General features: G+C 41.5%; 1 protein-coding gene across 1 annotated transcript in view; it reads right to left on the bottom strand.

Moving 5' to 3' along the window:
• The window catches only part of LOC135548408 (polypeptide N-acetylgalactosaminyltransferase 18-like), an 81,851-nt gene extending 72,094 nt beyond the window's left edge, over positions 1 to 9,757 (bottom strand). The window contains exon 1 of the mRNA XM_064977994.1: positions 9,126 to 9,757. Coding sequence (XP_064834066.1) covers positions 9,126 to 9,363 — 238 coding nt within the window. The 5' untranslated portion in view covers positions 9,364 to 9,757. The remainder of the gene's footprint in view (positions 1 to 9,125) is intronic.
• Positions 9,758 to 12,399: the final 2,642 nt, after the last annotated feature.

The following is a 12,399-nucleotide window of genomic DNA, read 5'->3' as shown; positions in this document are numbered from 1 at the left end:
GTTCCAGTCATTGGCAGCAGAGAACTGGAAGGAAAGGCGACCAAAGGAAACGTTGGCTTTGGGGATGACCAGTGAAATATACCTGCTGGAACACGTCCTACGGGTGGATGTTGCTATGCTGACCAGTGTGCTGAGATAAGGCACGGGGCTTTACCTAGCAAAGACTTAGACGACCTGGAGCCAGTGGGTTTGGCAACTAGAGCATACAGGTCACAGTGGTGGGTAGTATATGGGGCTTTGGTGACAAAACGAATGGCACTGTGATAGACTGCATCCAATTTGCTGAGTAGACTGTGGGAGGCTATTTTGTAAATTACGTCGCCGAAGTCCAGGATTGGTAGGATAGTCAGTTTTACGAGGGTATGTTTGGCAGCATGAGTGAAGGAGGCTTTGTTGTGAAATAGGAAGCCGATTCTAGATTTAATTTTGGATTGGAGATGCTTAATGCGAGTCTGGAAGGAGAGTTTACAGTCAAGCCAAACACCTAGGTATTTATAGTTGTCCACATATTCTAAGTCAGAACCATCCAGAGTAGTGATGCTATTCGGGCAGGTGCGTGTGTGACAGGTTAAAGGAAATATTCATAGCCTGTTATACATTAAAAAGTATAAGTAAATTCATAGTATGTGGGGATCTTAAAACATCTAAGGTTAAAAAGATGCATTCAGTATTAGTTGATAGAGATTGATAACATTCATATAATTGTGTTAAAGTTCAAATCTGTCAAAGTGTACGAATTGTGAGAGTAATGTGTAAACGTTATATTGATTACTTTATTTTGTAGTGCCTAAAAGTGTTAATCTGTGATCTACGAAATGCTCTTAATCTATGAGCCGGAGATCGATTGCTCTGGTCTCCACCCATATTCCTTGGGAAAATCGCGGTCTTTTCTCATTTCACTAAACGTTGAATTGAGAATACAACACCGTATCACTCTCGTGATTATTTCTCCCCTGTTTTCAGGGGCGTAACACGTGCAGCAATCGGTTGAAGAGCATGCACTTAGTTTTACTTGCATTTAAAAGCAGTTGGAGGCCACGGAAGGAGTGTTGTATGGCATTGAAGCTTGTTTGGAGGTTTGTTAGCACAGTGTCCAAAGAAGGGCCAGATGTATACAGACTGGTGTCGTCTGTGTAGAGGTGGATCAGAGACTCACCAGCAGCAAGAGTGACATCATTGACATATACAGAGAAAAGAGTCGGCCCGAGAATTGACACCTGTGGCACCCCCATAGAGACTGCCAGAGGTCCGGACAACAGGCCCTACAATTTGACACTGAACTCTGAGAAGTAGTTGGTGAAGCCAAGGCTAAGAATGCGGTGATTGACAGAGTCGAAAGCCTTGGCCAAGACGTTGAAGACGGCTGCACAGTACTGTCTTTTATTGATGGCGGTAATGATATCATTCAGGACCTTGAGCGTGGCTGAGGTGCACCCATGAGCAGCTCGGAAACCAGATTGCATAGTGGAGAAGGTACGGTGGGATTCGAAATGGTCGGTGATCTGCCTTTCTAAAATCTTCAAAAGCCAAGTTAACAGGGCAGGATTGCTACAGGATGCAAATTTCTGTTTGATAAAGCTAGCCTTTGCTTTCCTAACTGACTGAGTATACACACACACACACACACACACACACACACACACACACAGTGGGGAGAACAAGTATTTGATAACCTGCAAAATCGGCAGTGTTTCCTACTTACAAAGCATGTAGAGGCCTGTAATTTTTATCATAGGTACACTTCAACTGTGAGACGGAATCTAAAACAAAAATCCAGAAAATTACATTGTATGGTTTAAGTAATTAATTTGCATTTTAAAGAAAAACTAACAGGTCTGTGAGAGCCAGAATTCTTACTGGTTGGTAGGTGATCAATAAAATGCTGTTCTAGCTCTACATTTTTTGAACGGGGCATGCTTATTTAAGATGGTGAGGAAAGCACATTTAAAAAGAGCAACCAGGCATCCTCTACTGATGGGATGAGGTCAATATCCTTCCAGGATACCCGGGGCTAGGTCGATGAGAAAGGCCTGCTCGCTGAAGTGTTTTAGGGAGTGGTTGACGCATGCAGGCAATGAGATAGTGATCGCTAAGATCCTGGTTGAAGACAGCAGAGGTGTATTAAGAGGGCAAGTTGGTCAGGATGATATCTAAGAGGGTGCCCATAGTTACGGATTTAGGGTTGTACCTGGTAGGTTCCTTGATAATTTTGGGCATCTAGCTTGATTGTAGGATGGCCGAGGTGTTAAGTATGTCCCAGTTTATGTCACCTAACAGTACAAACTCTGAAGATAGACCCGTGGGGAGCAATCAATTCACATATGGTGTCCAGGGTACAGCTGGGGGCTGAAAGGGGCCTATAACAAGCGGCAACGGTGAGAGACTTGTTTCTGGAAAGGTGGATTTTTAAAAAGTAGAAGCTCGAATTGTTTGGCCACAGACCTGGATAGTATGACAGAACTCTGCAGGCTCTCTCTGCAGTAGATTGCAACTCAGCCCCCTTTGGCAGTACTATCTTGTCGGAAAATGTTATAGGGATGGGCTGGAGGCTCTACAGTGAAATAAGACAATCACTAACCAAAACAGGGGACGTCGCAATGGAAGAGCCTGTTGAAACCAACTCGGACGGTTACGTTGGTGGACCAGTCATGATGGATTGGGCTCCGTGTCGGCAGCAACGGGTCCAGGCAAATTGGCAAAAGAGGTATTATAGCCCAAGAATTGGCTGATGGACCTCTTCGGCTAGCCGGGAAATGGGCCTAGCTTGAGGCTAGCTCCAGGCTAACTGGTGCTTGCTTAGGGACAGAGACATCAGCCAGGAGTAGCCACTCGGATAGGAGCTAGCTAGCTGCGATGATCCGGTGTAAAGGTCCAGAGCTTGCAGTAGGAATCTGGAGCGGTAGTAGAGAAAAAGCAATCCAATATGCTCGGAGTTGATATCACGTTGTGCAGACTGGCAGGAATTGACCGGACTGAAGCTGGCTGATGTCCGAGTTAACGGTGATTACCGCTAGCAGTGGCTAACTGACTACTAGCTAGTTAGCTGGCTAGCTTCTGATGGGGGTTCCGGTTCTAAAGTATAAAAAAAATAGCAGATCCGTACCACATTGGGTGAGGGGGTTGCAGGAGAGTATGTTCAGTCCATAGATGGAAATTGAGATTAAAAATATTTACGAAATGTATATGAAGAAATGATATATACACGGGACAAGACAAAACACTGCTATTGGAACAATGGGCTGTTGAGAATATCATTGAGAATATTATCAAATGCTTGTCAAATTGTGAATGAGTGATTGACGAAGTTTGTGCAGCCTGCAGAACAAACAAATCAGAGCTCATGCCTAAATCTAAACATATAGCCCAATGTTTATATCACAACTAAAGTTACATAAATAACTCGATATTAATCATATATCAGGACCTGTTTCTTTGTTAACACAGAATAGCATGCACTTCTTTGGAAATCGTTTGGAGAAAATATCCTTTCATTTTTATTCAGCTATGTTCAATTGTATTCGCCATACTATAACATAATGTGGAATCTCAGCAACTCTTGTCTGCTAAATGAACTAGTGTAGCCCACAGCCATATGGCATATGGCTAATATATGGACAACTCAGAATGCTGTACTGTTCTTCTGAAAGACTACATTTTCTTCATATCATGTTTCTTTAGACCAGGCTAAAATTAACCATGGATTTATTGTGATGGTGGAGGCTATATTAACTGGATTAATTAAACTTTTTAAAATGTAGATGTTCCAAAGGTTGCATCAGCGGCTTGTAGGCTATGCGTGGAAGCCAGGAGATGCTAAACGTGTTTATGTTCATTAACAGTCAATTGCCGTGAGACCGGCAGTTATTTGCTTGACAATCACCGACTGACAAAATGTCATGACCCCCACAGCCCTACTTGGAACATGTTCAATATAAATGATAGTAATGTTTAGTCTATTATTAGTAGTAATAATGTGCACTATAAGCAAACACAACAGCATGAATGAGGCATGTCTTTAATGCGCACAGGGCAGATTGTGATTATATGGATTGGTAATAACTATTATGAATAACAGGACGTGTTGCAGCCCAGTGGACAAAAGTGGCCAGATGCTAATTGCTATAGAGATTTTAATAAACATCTGAAAATAAACCTGTGTGGGTGTTGCCTTCAGGTGTTTTGTGAGGAATACTGAAAAACAATTAGATAACAGGAGAATTTAGCGGCACTAAGTAATTAAGTTCCAGGGTAAAAATTATCAAATGAGACATGGTGATAATTGAGGCTGATTTTCAACATCCTGTGGGTATGAGATGCCTTAGTAGCACTCTCTTGCAATACATCAGCACAAATGCCTGTCTGCAGTGGAGCGCTAATTTCTGTCAGGATCAGGGAATGTTCAACTCTGGCTGATTGGGCCGATACTCACAGCTACTCACAGGTTCCTCATTCCCTCTAATTAACCAGCAATTAGGTCCCATTGCCGCCAATTAGAATCCCCTGCTCAAGATATGGGAGCAAAAAAGTGGCTTCTCTGTAATTGGCTGCTTCATACACTCAATAGTTAGTATAAGTTAGAAAGCCTCTCCACTCAGTACACTCCGTAATAAGAACACTGATGCAGGAGGGAGTTGTTTCACTCACTGACTGTTCAACAACGACATGTGTAGTACATCCTGGTATGTTTCCTGCTCTATGAGAAAACATTCCTACTTATAAATTAATACAACAAAGAGGAATAGGGTATTAGAAAACTAGAAAGACTGTAGAACTCCAGAAATAATACGTTATTTTTTGCTCAAACCAAAATGTTGCTTTCTTACTCAGAGGCATGAATTATATAGGATGGCAGATGAATATGGGTAGACAATCTTGCATGTAAAAACAAAGCACTCCAATTTGTCTAAGTTACTGTCACCTTCACTCAGCTTCCTCGTTTCGCCACATGGAGATGAGCCTTCCCTAAAAAGCCTGTCTGGTGGAACACAAGCTGTCTTTGTGCCCATGTGTGCACTTAGCAAATAGACCGGGCAGATATGAGGGACTGAGACAAATTGCTTTGGATGATGGTGGGGTATAGAGGAGAGGAAGAGTCTGCATTGGTACCATCTTAATCAAGGTAAAGCCAGAGAGGGCTGTCAAACGCTTTTGTTTCAGTGAGACACTTCTAAACGCTGTCCTGAATTATCTGGACGTTGCTTTCTAGATATTATAGCAGATACGGAGTAAACCGTAAAAATAACCCCTTCCTTACACTTCTCCAGCAATGAGACATGAATCTACCTCAGAATCACAGTAGTGACTAACAACAATTACATGAAGATACTATTTTATCATTTAATTCAAATAAACAAGGAACAGTAGCCTTGAAGAAGTGCCATAGATATTTTCCTGTTTAGAGTAAATTGTCAGGGGAAACTCTGAACTGAAATACTTGCAAGGGAGGTTACAATTTCTAATTTATTCAGATTTTCTTCGATGCTTTTGCCCTCTGGATTCATGGTATTTAATTGTTTTCATTAGCAATCGTCCCCCTGTGCATTTGTTTAACTGTAATTCAATAATCGTTCCATTACCGGTAAAGGAAATCAACATGCTGGAGACTCCCTTTCCCCTCCCTATCCACACTGTCACACTTCAGCACACTTTCACTGACACCACATTCACTTAGGATTGGTAGATCTTTGTCATTCCGGTAAGTTTACAATCCCAAAACAACTACATACATTGAGGCTGTGCTCTGTAAAGAACAGACACGCTGTAGAGAAATGACAACATTTCTACTTGATTATCGTGGCACTAATGTTACCCTGACACCCACATTCTACCAATCCACAACCTGCTAAGGGAGTTGTGGGAGTTGCTAAGAGGAAATCTGAGAGAGAAAAAAAGGAAGTATGGGAGAATAAGATACTGTATCTCCACTTCCCTTTGAGGGAAAAGGGTTACAGCATATCTGCATTCTGCTCTGAAATGAGGATATTCATTGGTCTCTGAAGAGTAGGCTACATAAAGACTGTCAGTGAAAGGAAGCAGGGTACTTAACTAAATATCTAAAAGTAACCTGGCATCACCAATGATTTGATTAATATTTTGGGCAGCTTCCCAACCGTCAGCAGATGAGCGGAACACGACCGGTTCAGCCCTAATGTTAGATCAAGAGAACCACTTGTTTGCAATCCATATTTAACCTATATTCAGCAAGTTAAGCATTATGTATTATTATGACACTTGGTCAACGCCTGCAGCCTCTTGCAGTCGTTATGTGTCATTCAATATTTCATTGAAAGGATATAGGGGCAAACTGACTTGGCATGGCAGATTATGTGGAGTGATATTTTAGTGGAAGCAACAAGGCAGATAAGTGCTCTGTAGCCAAAACCATGCAAAAAGATAATACCATCGGATATACATTTCTTGTTCCATTATACAACATGTATTACTGGCCCTCCAGCAAGGAGCGTATAACACACACACTCTCCCACTCCTCTTCTCAAGAGTAAACACTCATTATGATTTAGAGGGCTTTTCAATTGATTTGACGGGTTGATTTGATTGAGGCATCATCTCCCTCTGAATCAGCACCATATAATTAGTTATCCCCAGGGGTAATATACAGCCCCTGAAGTTAAATCAACCAGAGGACCACTGCCTTCTCAGAAAAACAATCACCATTAAATAGACCCATACTCTGTCTTTTCTTTCCTAATGTTCAGAGGGGAGATCTATAGTAATAAAAAAAGTCTCCGAGGCACAGCTGTCCTTTATGGAAGAAAACTCCTTTGGAGTTCTGTCATGTCTAAATTCATATTCACTTTTTGATGACTCAAGAAGACCTCTCAGGTGAATTCGCAGTTACCTGTGTAGAGGAGCACTCGGAGTGGCTCAAAATGTGAGCGCTGGTATGCTCATAAAAAGACAGGTAAACACACTGCAGGAGGAAAGACACTTCACACTTACAAGACAAACACCATCATTCAGAGCGGTTGATGCCTGAATGATGCCCAGTGTTATACAGTGCAAGACACATTTCTATGTCTCTGTACAAGAACACTCCGTCCATATTTGGTTGTCACATACTAAATGGTTTAGAACGACAGTCATTTGTTCAGGGTAAACAAGTGTCATGGCAGTGCATTTATTAATAGAGGACTATGTACGTTGTTGTCCGTTTAGTACAGCAGCACCCTCACACACATGCATTAACAGTATGAAGCCTTTTGGGAGTATGAGGAAAGCCATAGAGTGCAGTAACAGCACTTATGGTGGGCGTGTGTGGACTTGTCAGCTACGCGAACTAGAAATGTTTTCATTCTTGGCACTTACATTGGCAAGATAAACAGAACTCTAGATGTGTTCTGAGTAGTAGTCTTCCTAGTTTACTATTCTACAAAATGAATCCAAATATGTTATGCCTGCCCAAGCAGTGTCTTCAAACCTCTCTCAAACCTGAGGCCCACCTCTAATAGGCTGATTGATGATGCATGTTGATTTGGAATGCATGTACAGTTGAGTTACAGTGCATGTTTTATCAGTCCACCCTCCATCCATACAGTATAGTGCTATAGACAGAGGGCATTCTGTCCTTCCAGCCATGTTCTGTGCCACATTGAATTGATCTTTACAATCTGACCTAATGCGACATTTCCCCTTTTGAGTAACACAAATAGTCAAAACATTTCCTGAGGAGATAGGACAGTTCGGCAGACACTCTTACACAGAAAACGTAGAGAGCGCTGTTCAACAGGCTGCTCTCTGTCAGTGCCAAACAGTGAAATGTAGTCTTGGCACCACAAAGAATGTTTACTCAACTGACCAGCCAGGCTTGACTATGTACGGTGCCTCACAGCTCAGTGAAGTCCACCTCTGCCCGTGACCTAGGGATGGGTGCCTCCCTGTCTGTCTGTAACTCATACTCTACCTGTCCTCTCTTCAAATCAGAGCCTGGGTAACATTATTCTCAAGTTGACAATAGTAAAGCTCAAATCATGACACAGAAAGGGAGGGAGAGAATTACAGTAGGAGTATGGAGTAATGCTGTAGCGAGGGGCAAAGCCTGAAGGAATTTGAGAAGGGAATTCCAGACATTCCCTAGAACACAAGAGTAATCCAAAGTCAAAAGGATATTCAATATGGTCTACAAAAAAAAAAGTTATATCAGATTCCCATTAGATTAACTGAATTAATGGCACCATTCTGTTGCATTTGAGCTTGTGAGATAATACTATAAAGTACAGTATAAAAAAATTGTCTGTGGAAATTCACTTGTTGCAAGTTCAACAGTGTCTCCAACGCTATGTCTGGGGAAGACAGACCAACATCTGTTTGGGTACAGTTTATACTGTGTGTGCCGTATTACATTGACATAACATCCTTCAAAATGTAGTCCCAGTACATTTGACATTGAGTTTATAGCTCAAAATAGATGACATTGTAGCAGATAAGAACAGTATATGCTGGGCTAGTTCACATTCTACACTACAAACTGTAGACAGTCTTGAGACAGTCTGAGAGAATTAGACCGTTTTCTACTATTGGCCTAACAGGAAAACAAACTTCAAGAGTTTCATAATAAACCTGATGAGCAGATGCAAAAAAATAGACAATTATGCCAAAATGTATAAGGAGACAGACTTGGGATTTGAAAAAGGTTAAGCTTCAGCATGTGAGAGACAGCAAACTGAACAATAAGGTTGAGTACAACTGCAGCTATACATTTATTATATGTATATTTCACATGGTGGGAGAAGCTATTATGGTCACCAACACTGTTCAAATTATAATGCATAGACTACTAGGAATTTTGCCCCCAGAGTATCAACGGCCTTTGCAATGATCTCATTGTCCTTTTCCCTTTCTGTCACATGGTCCAGACAGGCAGACCATTCGAAGTAAGGAGATGACAAATGGCGGTCACATTATTCATAAAGGACAATGTTATGGTCATCTTGTGTTATAAATCAACAATGTCATTATTTGCTGCGTTTGGAGATATCGAACTATGTGAACGAGCCTATATCATGAATAAATCACAAACCATGCATTCAATGCAATTAAACATATGCAGCTCAGAATCTATCAAATGCCAATTAAATGATACTTGCTCACTGTAGTGGTTACTTTACCTTGTATGTGCTGGTTGACCACATTCTCAAGTCGATCAAGTCTTTCTATGATCCGTAGGGTTTCCCCCTTCTTGTCGCCTTCTAACTTTTTCTCTGGGACAGGCATAGGGACTTTGATGTATACATTCGCGATATAATTAGTGACCCATCCAACATAGAGGAGACACACGATGTTGGTCATGCCACTCAAGATCACGCATGTAGACACCAAAGTTTTGGTTCTCCTGGTGCAAGCCATCCCGACATCCCTCCATACAGCCAACGAAATTCAGTATACCAGAGGACAAGTGCGACTGTCGCCCACCAAAATCATAGAATGTGCTATGCGCGTCACTTGAGAGCAACCTGGATAAATTACAACAACTCCACAACGTTGCAATTCGTTCTGCAAACGCGGGCAACGGAGCCAATAACGGCACTGTGTCTTCACACGCAGAAGGCTATGATTTAATCCAAATAGGTAGGTCAAAGATTTAAAAAATATCTCAGTTGTTGGAAAGTAAAGTTGATTGCCTTGGTGACGAACGTTCCCTATTTCGTTTAATTTGCAAATCCAAACCAGTCGTGATTTCACCGACCGACAGAAGGCGTGTGGAACATACGTTCAACCGCTGTCCAATGAGATACGATAGTGAAATTGTGTAATCGGCTACTGTGCATTCATTTCCACAATTATTAATTTAGATTAGAATGTGGGAGGGTTTTATTGTGAACGTTTTCAATTGTGCTAATAATTAATAGATAGTAATTGCTCGTTTACAATGTCGCAGCAATTATTAACTGTAATTGTTTCAATATTTTCATATTTGACATAAAGGTAGGCTACTGTACAGTCCAAGAAGTCATACAATGATTCAAGTTTGACTTTACTATTTTCCAATCAAGGAAAAGATTAAACCTAGGCTACAATTTATATAGCGAAATGTGACGTTTACATTCTTGTCAAATGCTTATTTATTGTCACATGTATTATTGTCATCTACAACCTGTCACATTCTAAGAGTAGGCCTAGTAAACGTATCCTAGAGATGACAGCATATTAAATACTGCCACCTTTACTGACAATCAGACTGACTGGCTTGGAGAAAGCACTCCTCATGTTGAAAAGTGGAATCAGTTGGAATGTCATGAACTTGTGATAAAAGTATCCCCATATTGCTTATGGTAATTGTTGACACCAAATGGTTTCTGTATCCAAATAAATGATTGACCTATTTTTTTATAGTGTCTCTCCCTGCAAATTGAACATTCAACTTTGTTTCCAATGGATGAAGCACTGAGCATGAGAGATCACTAGCAATACTTAATTAAGCCACAAGATAGAGACACTGGGACCTAAATGACAAGGTGTATTATAATTGTTTGTTCACACTACTTCATCAGTTCGACAGGAGAGGTTCATGTTGGAAAATGAACACGTTTATCTCATAACAGTGTCCTGCTTGTTGCTTGTAGATTAAGTCTATTCTCTATCCAAAGGGAGGAACACTGGACAACCCAATTACTACATTTCGATTGATCATCACAGGTACGCTATGTGAGGACACAGTGGAGTACACAAACAGACAGCCAAACAAAACAATAAGGTGCTGAAACACATTCCCATTTTCAACCTCATCGTCATCATTATTATTATAATCAAAGTTGCTTAGAATACACATTATCCTTGCATGCACAGCAACATACTTAATTGCACAATGGCACAGAAATCAATATTTGCTGTGTGCATTTAGGTGTCCCTGAGTGAGAAGCCTACTTGAAACAGGCTACAACTGTTTGGGTAGGGACCATGGTGAAAGCATTTGGCCCAGTCCTTCCATCAGTGGTCTTAGAACTGACCCCATCATGCACAATGGATCCTTCTGGAGGGAACTCAGTGTGCCCAGTTGCTCCTGCTGTGTGCATATCAGACAGGGCCTGATCCCTCTCCCCCTGTATTCCTCTGGAACATGAAAGCATGAGAGAAATTTCACCCCTGCAGGCCTGAAAACGGTAATAAGCACTGAAACATCTCAACAGCCACTCAATGGGGGGCATCATGGAAGATGGATATACAATATTATATTGTAAGGTTGAGAAGGCTATTGATCTCTGATGCCAGCGTGAGTTCAGTGGGACATTGAGACTTTGACTTTATGCCTCGTAGGGATGCAAATGTGCTGGTGCAAGCCATTATTTCCTAACCCTCTAACGAGTGATTCAGTGCTTGAACGATATGGTGTCATTATTTTGTAAAGTAATGGATTCACAGTAAAGCAAAGATAACATATTCAGCACCACAACGATTTATTGACGCATGGTTTTGCATTGTCTTTTTCTATAGACACTGCATTCTGAAAGTATTCAGACCCCTTGACTTTTTCCACATTTTGTTACGCTACAGTCTTATTCTAAAATGGATTCAATAAATATGAATCTACACACAGTACCCTATAATGTAAAAGCGAAACAGGTTTTTAGAAATGTTTGCTAATTTATTACAAATAAAAAACAGAAATACCTTATTTACATAAGTATTCAGACCCTTTGCTATGAGACTTGAAATTGAGCTCAGGCGCTTTCTGTTTCCTGTTTCCATTGATCATCCTTGAGATGTTTCTACAACTTGATTAGAGTATACCTGTGGTAAATTCAATTGATTGGACATGATTTGGAAAGACACACATCTGTCTATATAAACTCCCACAGTGGAAAGTGCATGTCAGAGCAAAAACCAAGCCACGAGGTTGAAGGAATTGTGCTAGAGCTCCGAGACCGTATTGTTTCTAGGCCCAAATCTGGTACAAAAACAATTAGGCAGAATTTAATGTTCCCAAGAACACAGTGGCCCCCATCCTTCTTAAATGGAAGAAGTTTGGAACCACCAAGACTCTTCCTAGAGCTGGCCGCCCAGCCAAACTGAGCAATCGGGGGAGAAGGGACTTGGTCAGGGAGGTGACCAAGAACCCGATGGTCACTCTGAAAGAGCTCCAGAGTTCCTCTGTGGAGATGGGAGAACCTTCCAGAACGACCGCCATCTCTGCAGCACTCCACCAATCAGGCCTTTATGTTGGAGTGGCCAGACGGAAGCCACTCCTCAGTAAAAAGCACATGACAGCCCGCTTGGGGTTTGCCAAAAGGGACCTAAAGACTCTCAGACCATGAGAAACAAGATTCTCTGGTCTGATGAAACCAATATTTAACTCTTTGGCCTGAATGCCAAGCGTCATGCCTGGAGGAAACCTGGCACCATCCCTACGTTGAAGCATGGTGGTGTCAGCATCATGCTGTGGGG

Source organism: Oncorhynchus masou, chromosome 1 (assembly GCF_036934945.1).
Source record: "Oncorhynchus masou masou isolate Uvic2021 chromosome 1, UVic_Omas_1.1, whole genome shotgun sequence".
NCBI lineage: Eukaryota > Metazoa > Chordata > Actinopteri > Salmoniformes > Salmonidae > Oncorhynchus > Oncorhynchus masou.
The sequence above is the reverse complement of the archived record's forward strand: the minus strand, read 5'-3'. Positions and strand labels throughout refer to the sequence as shown.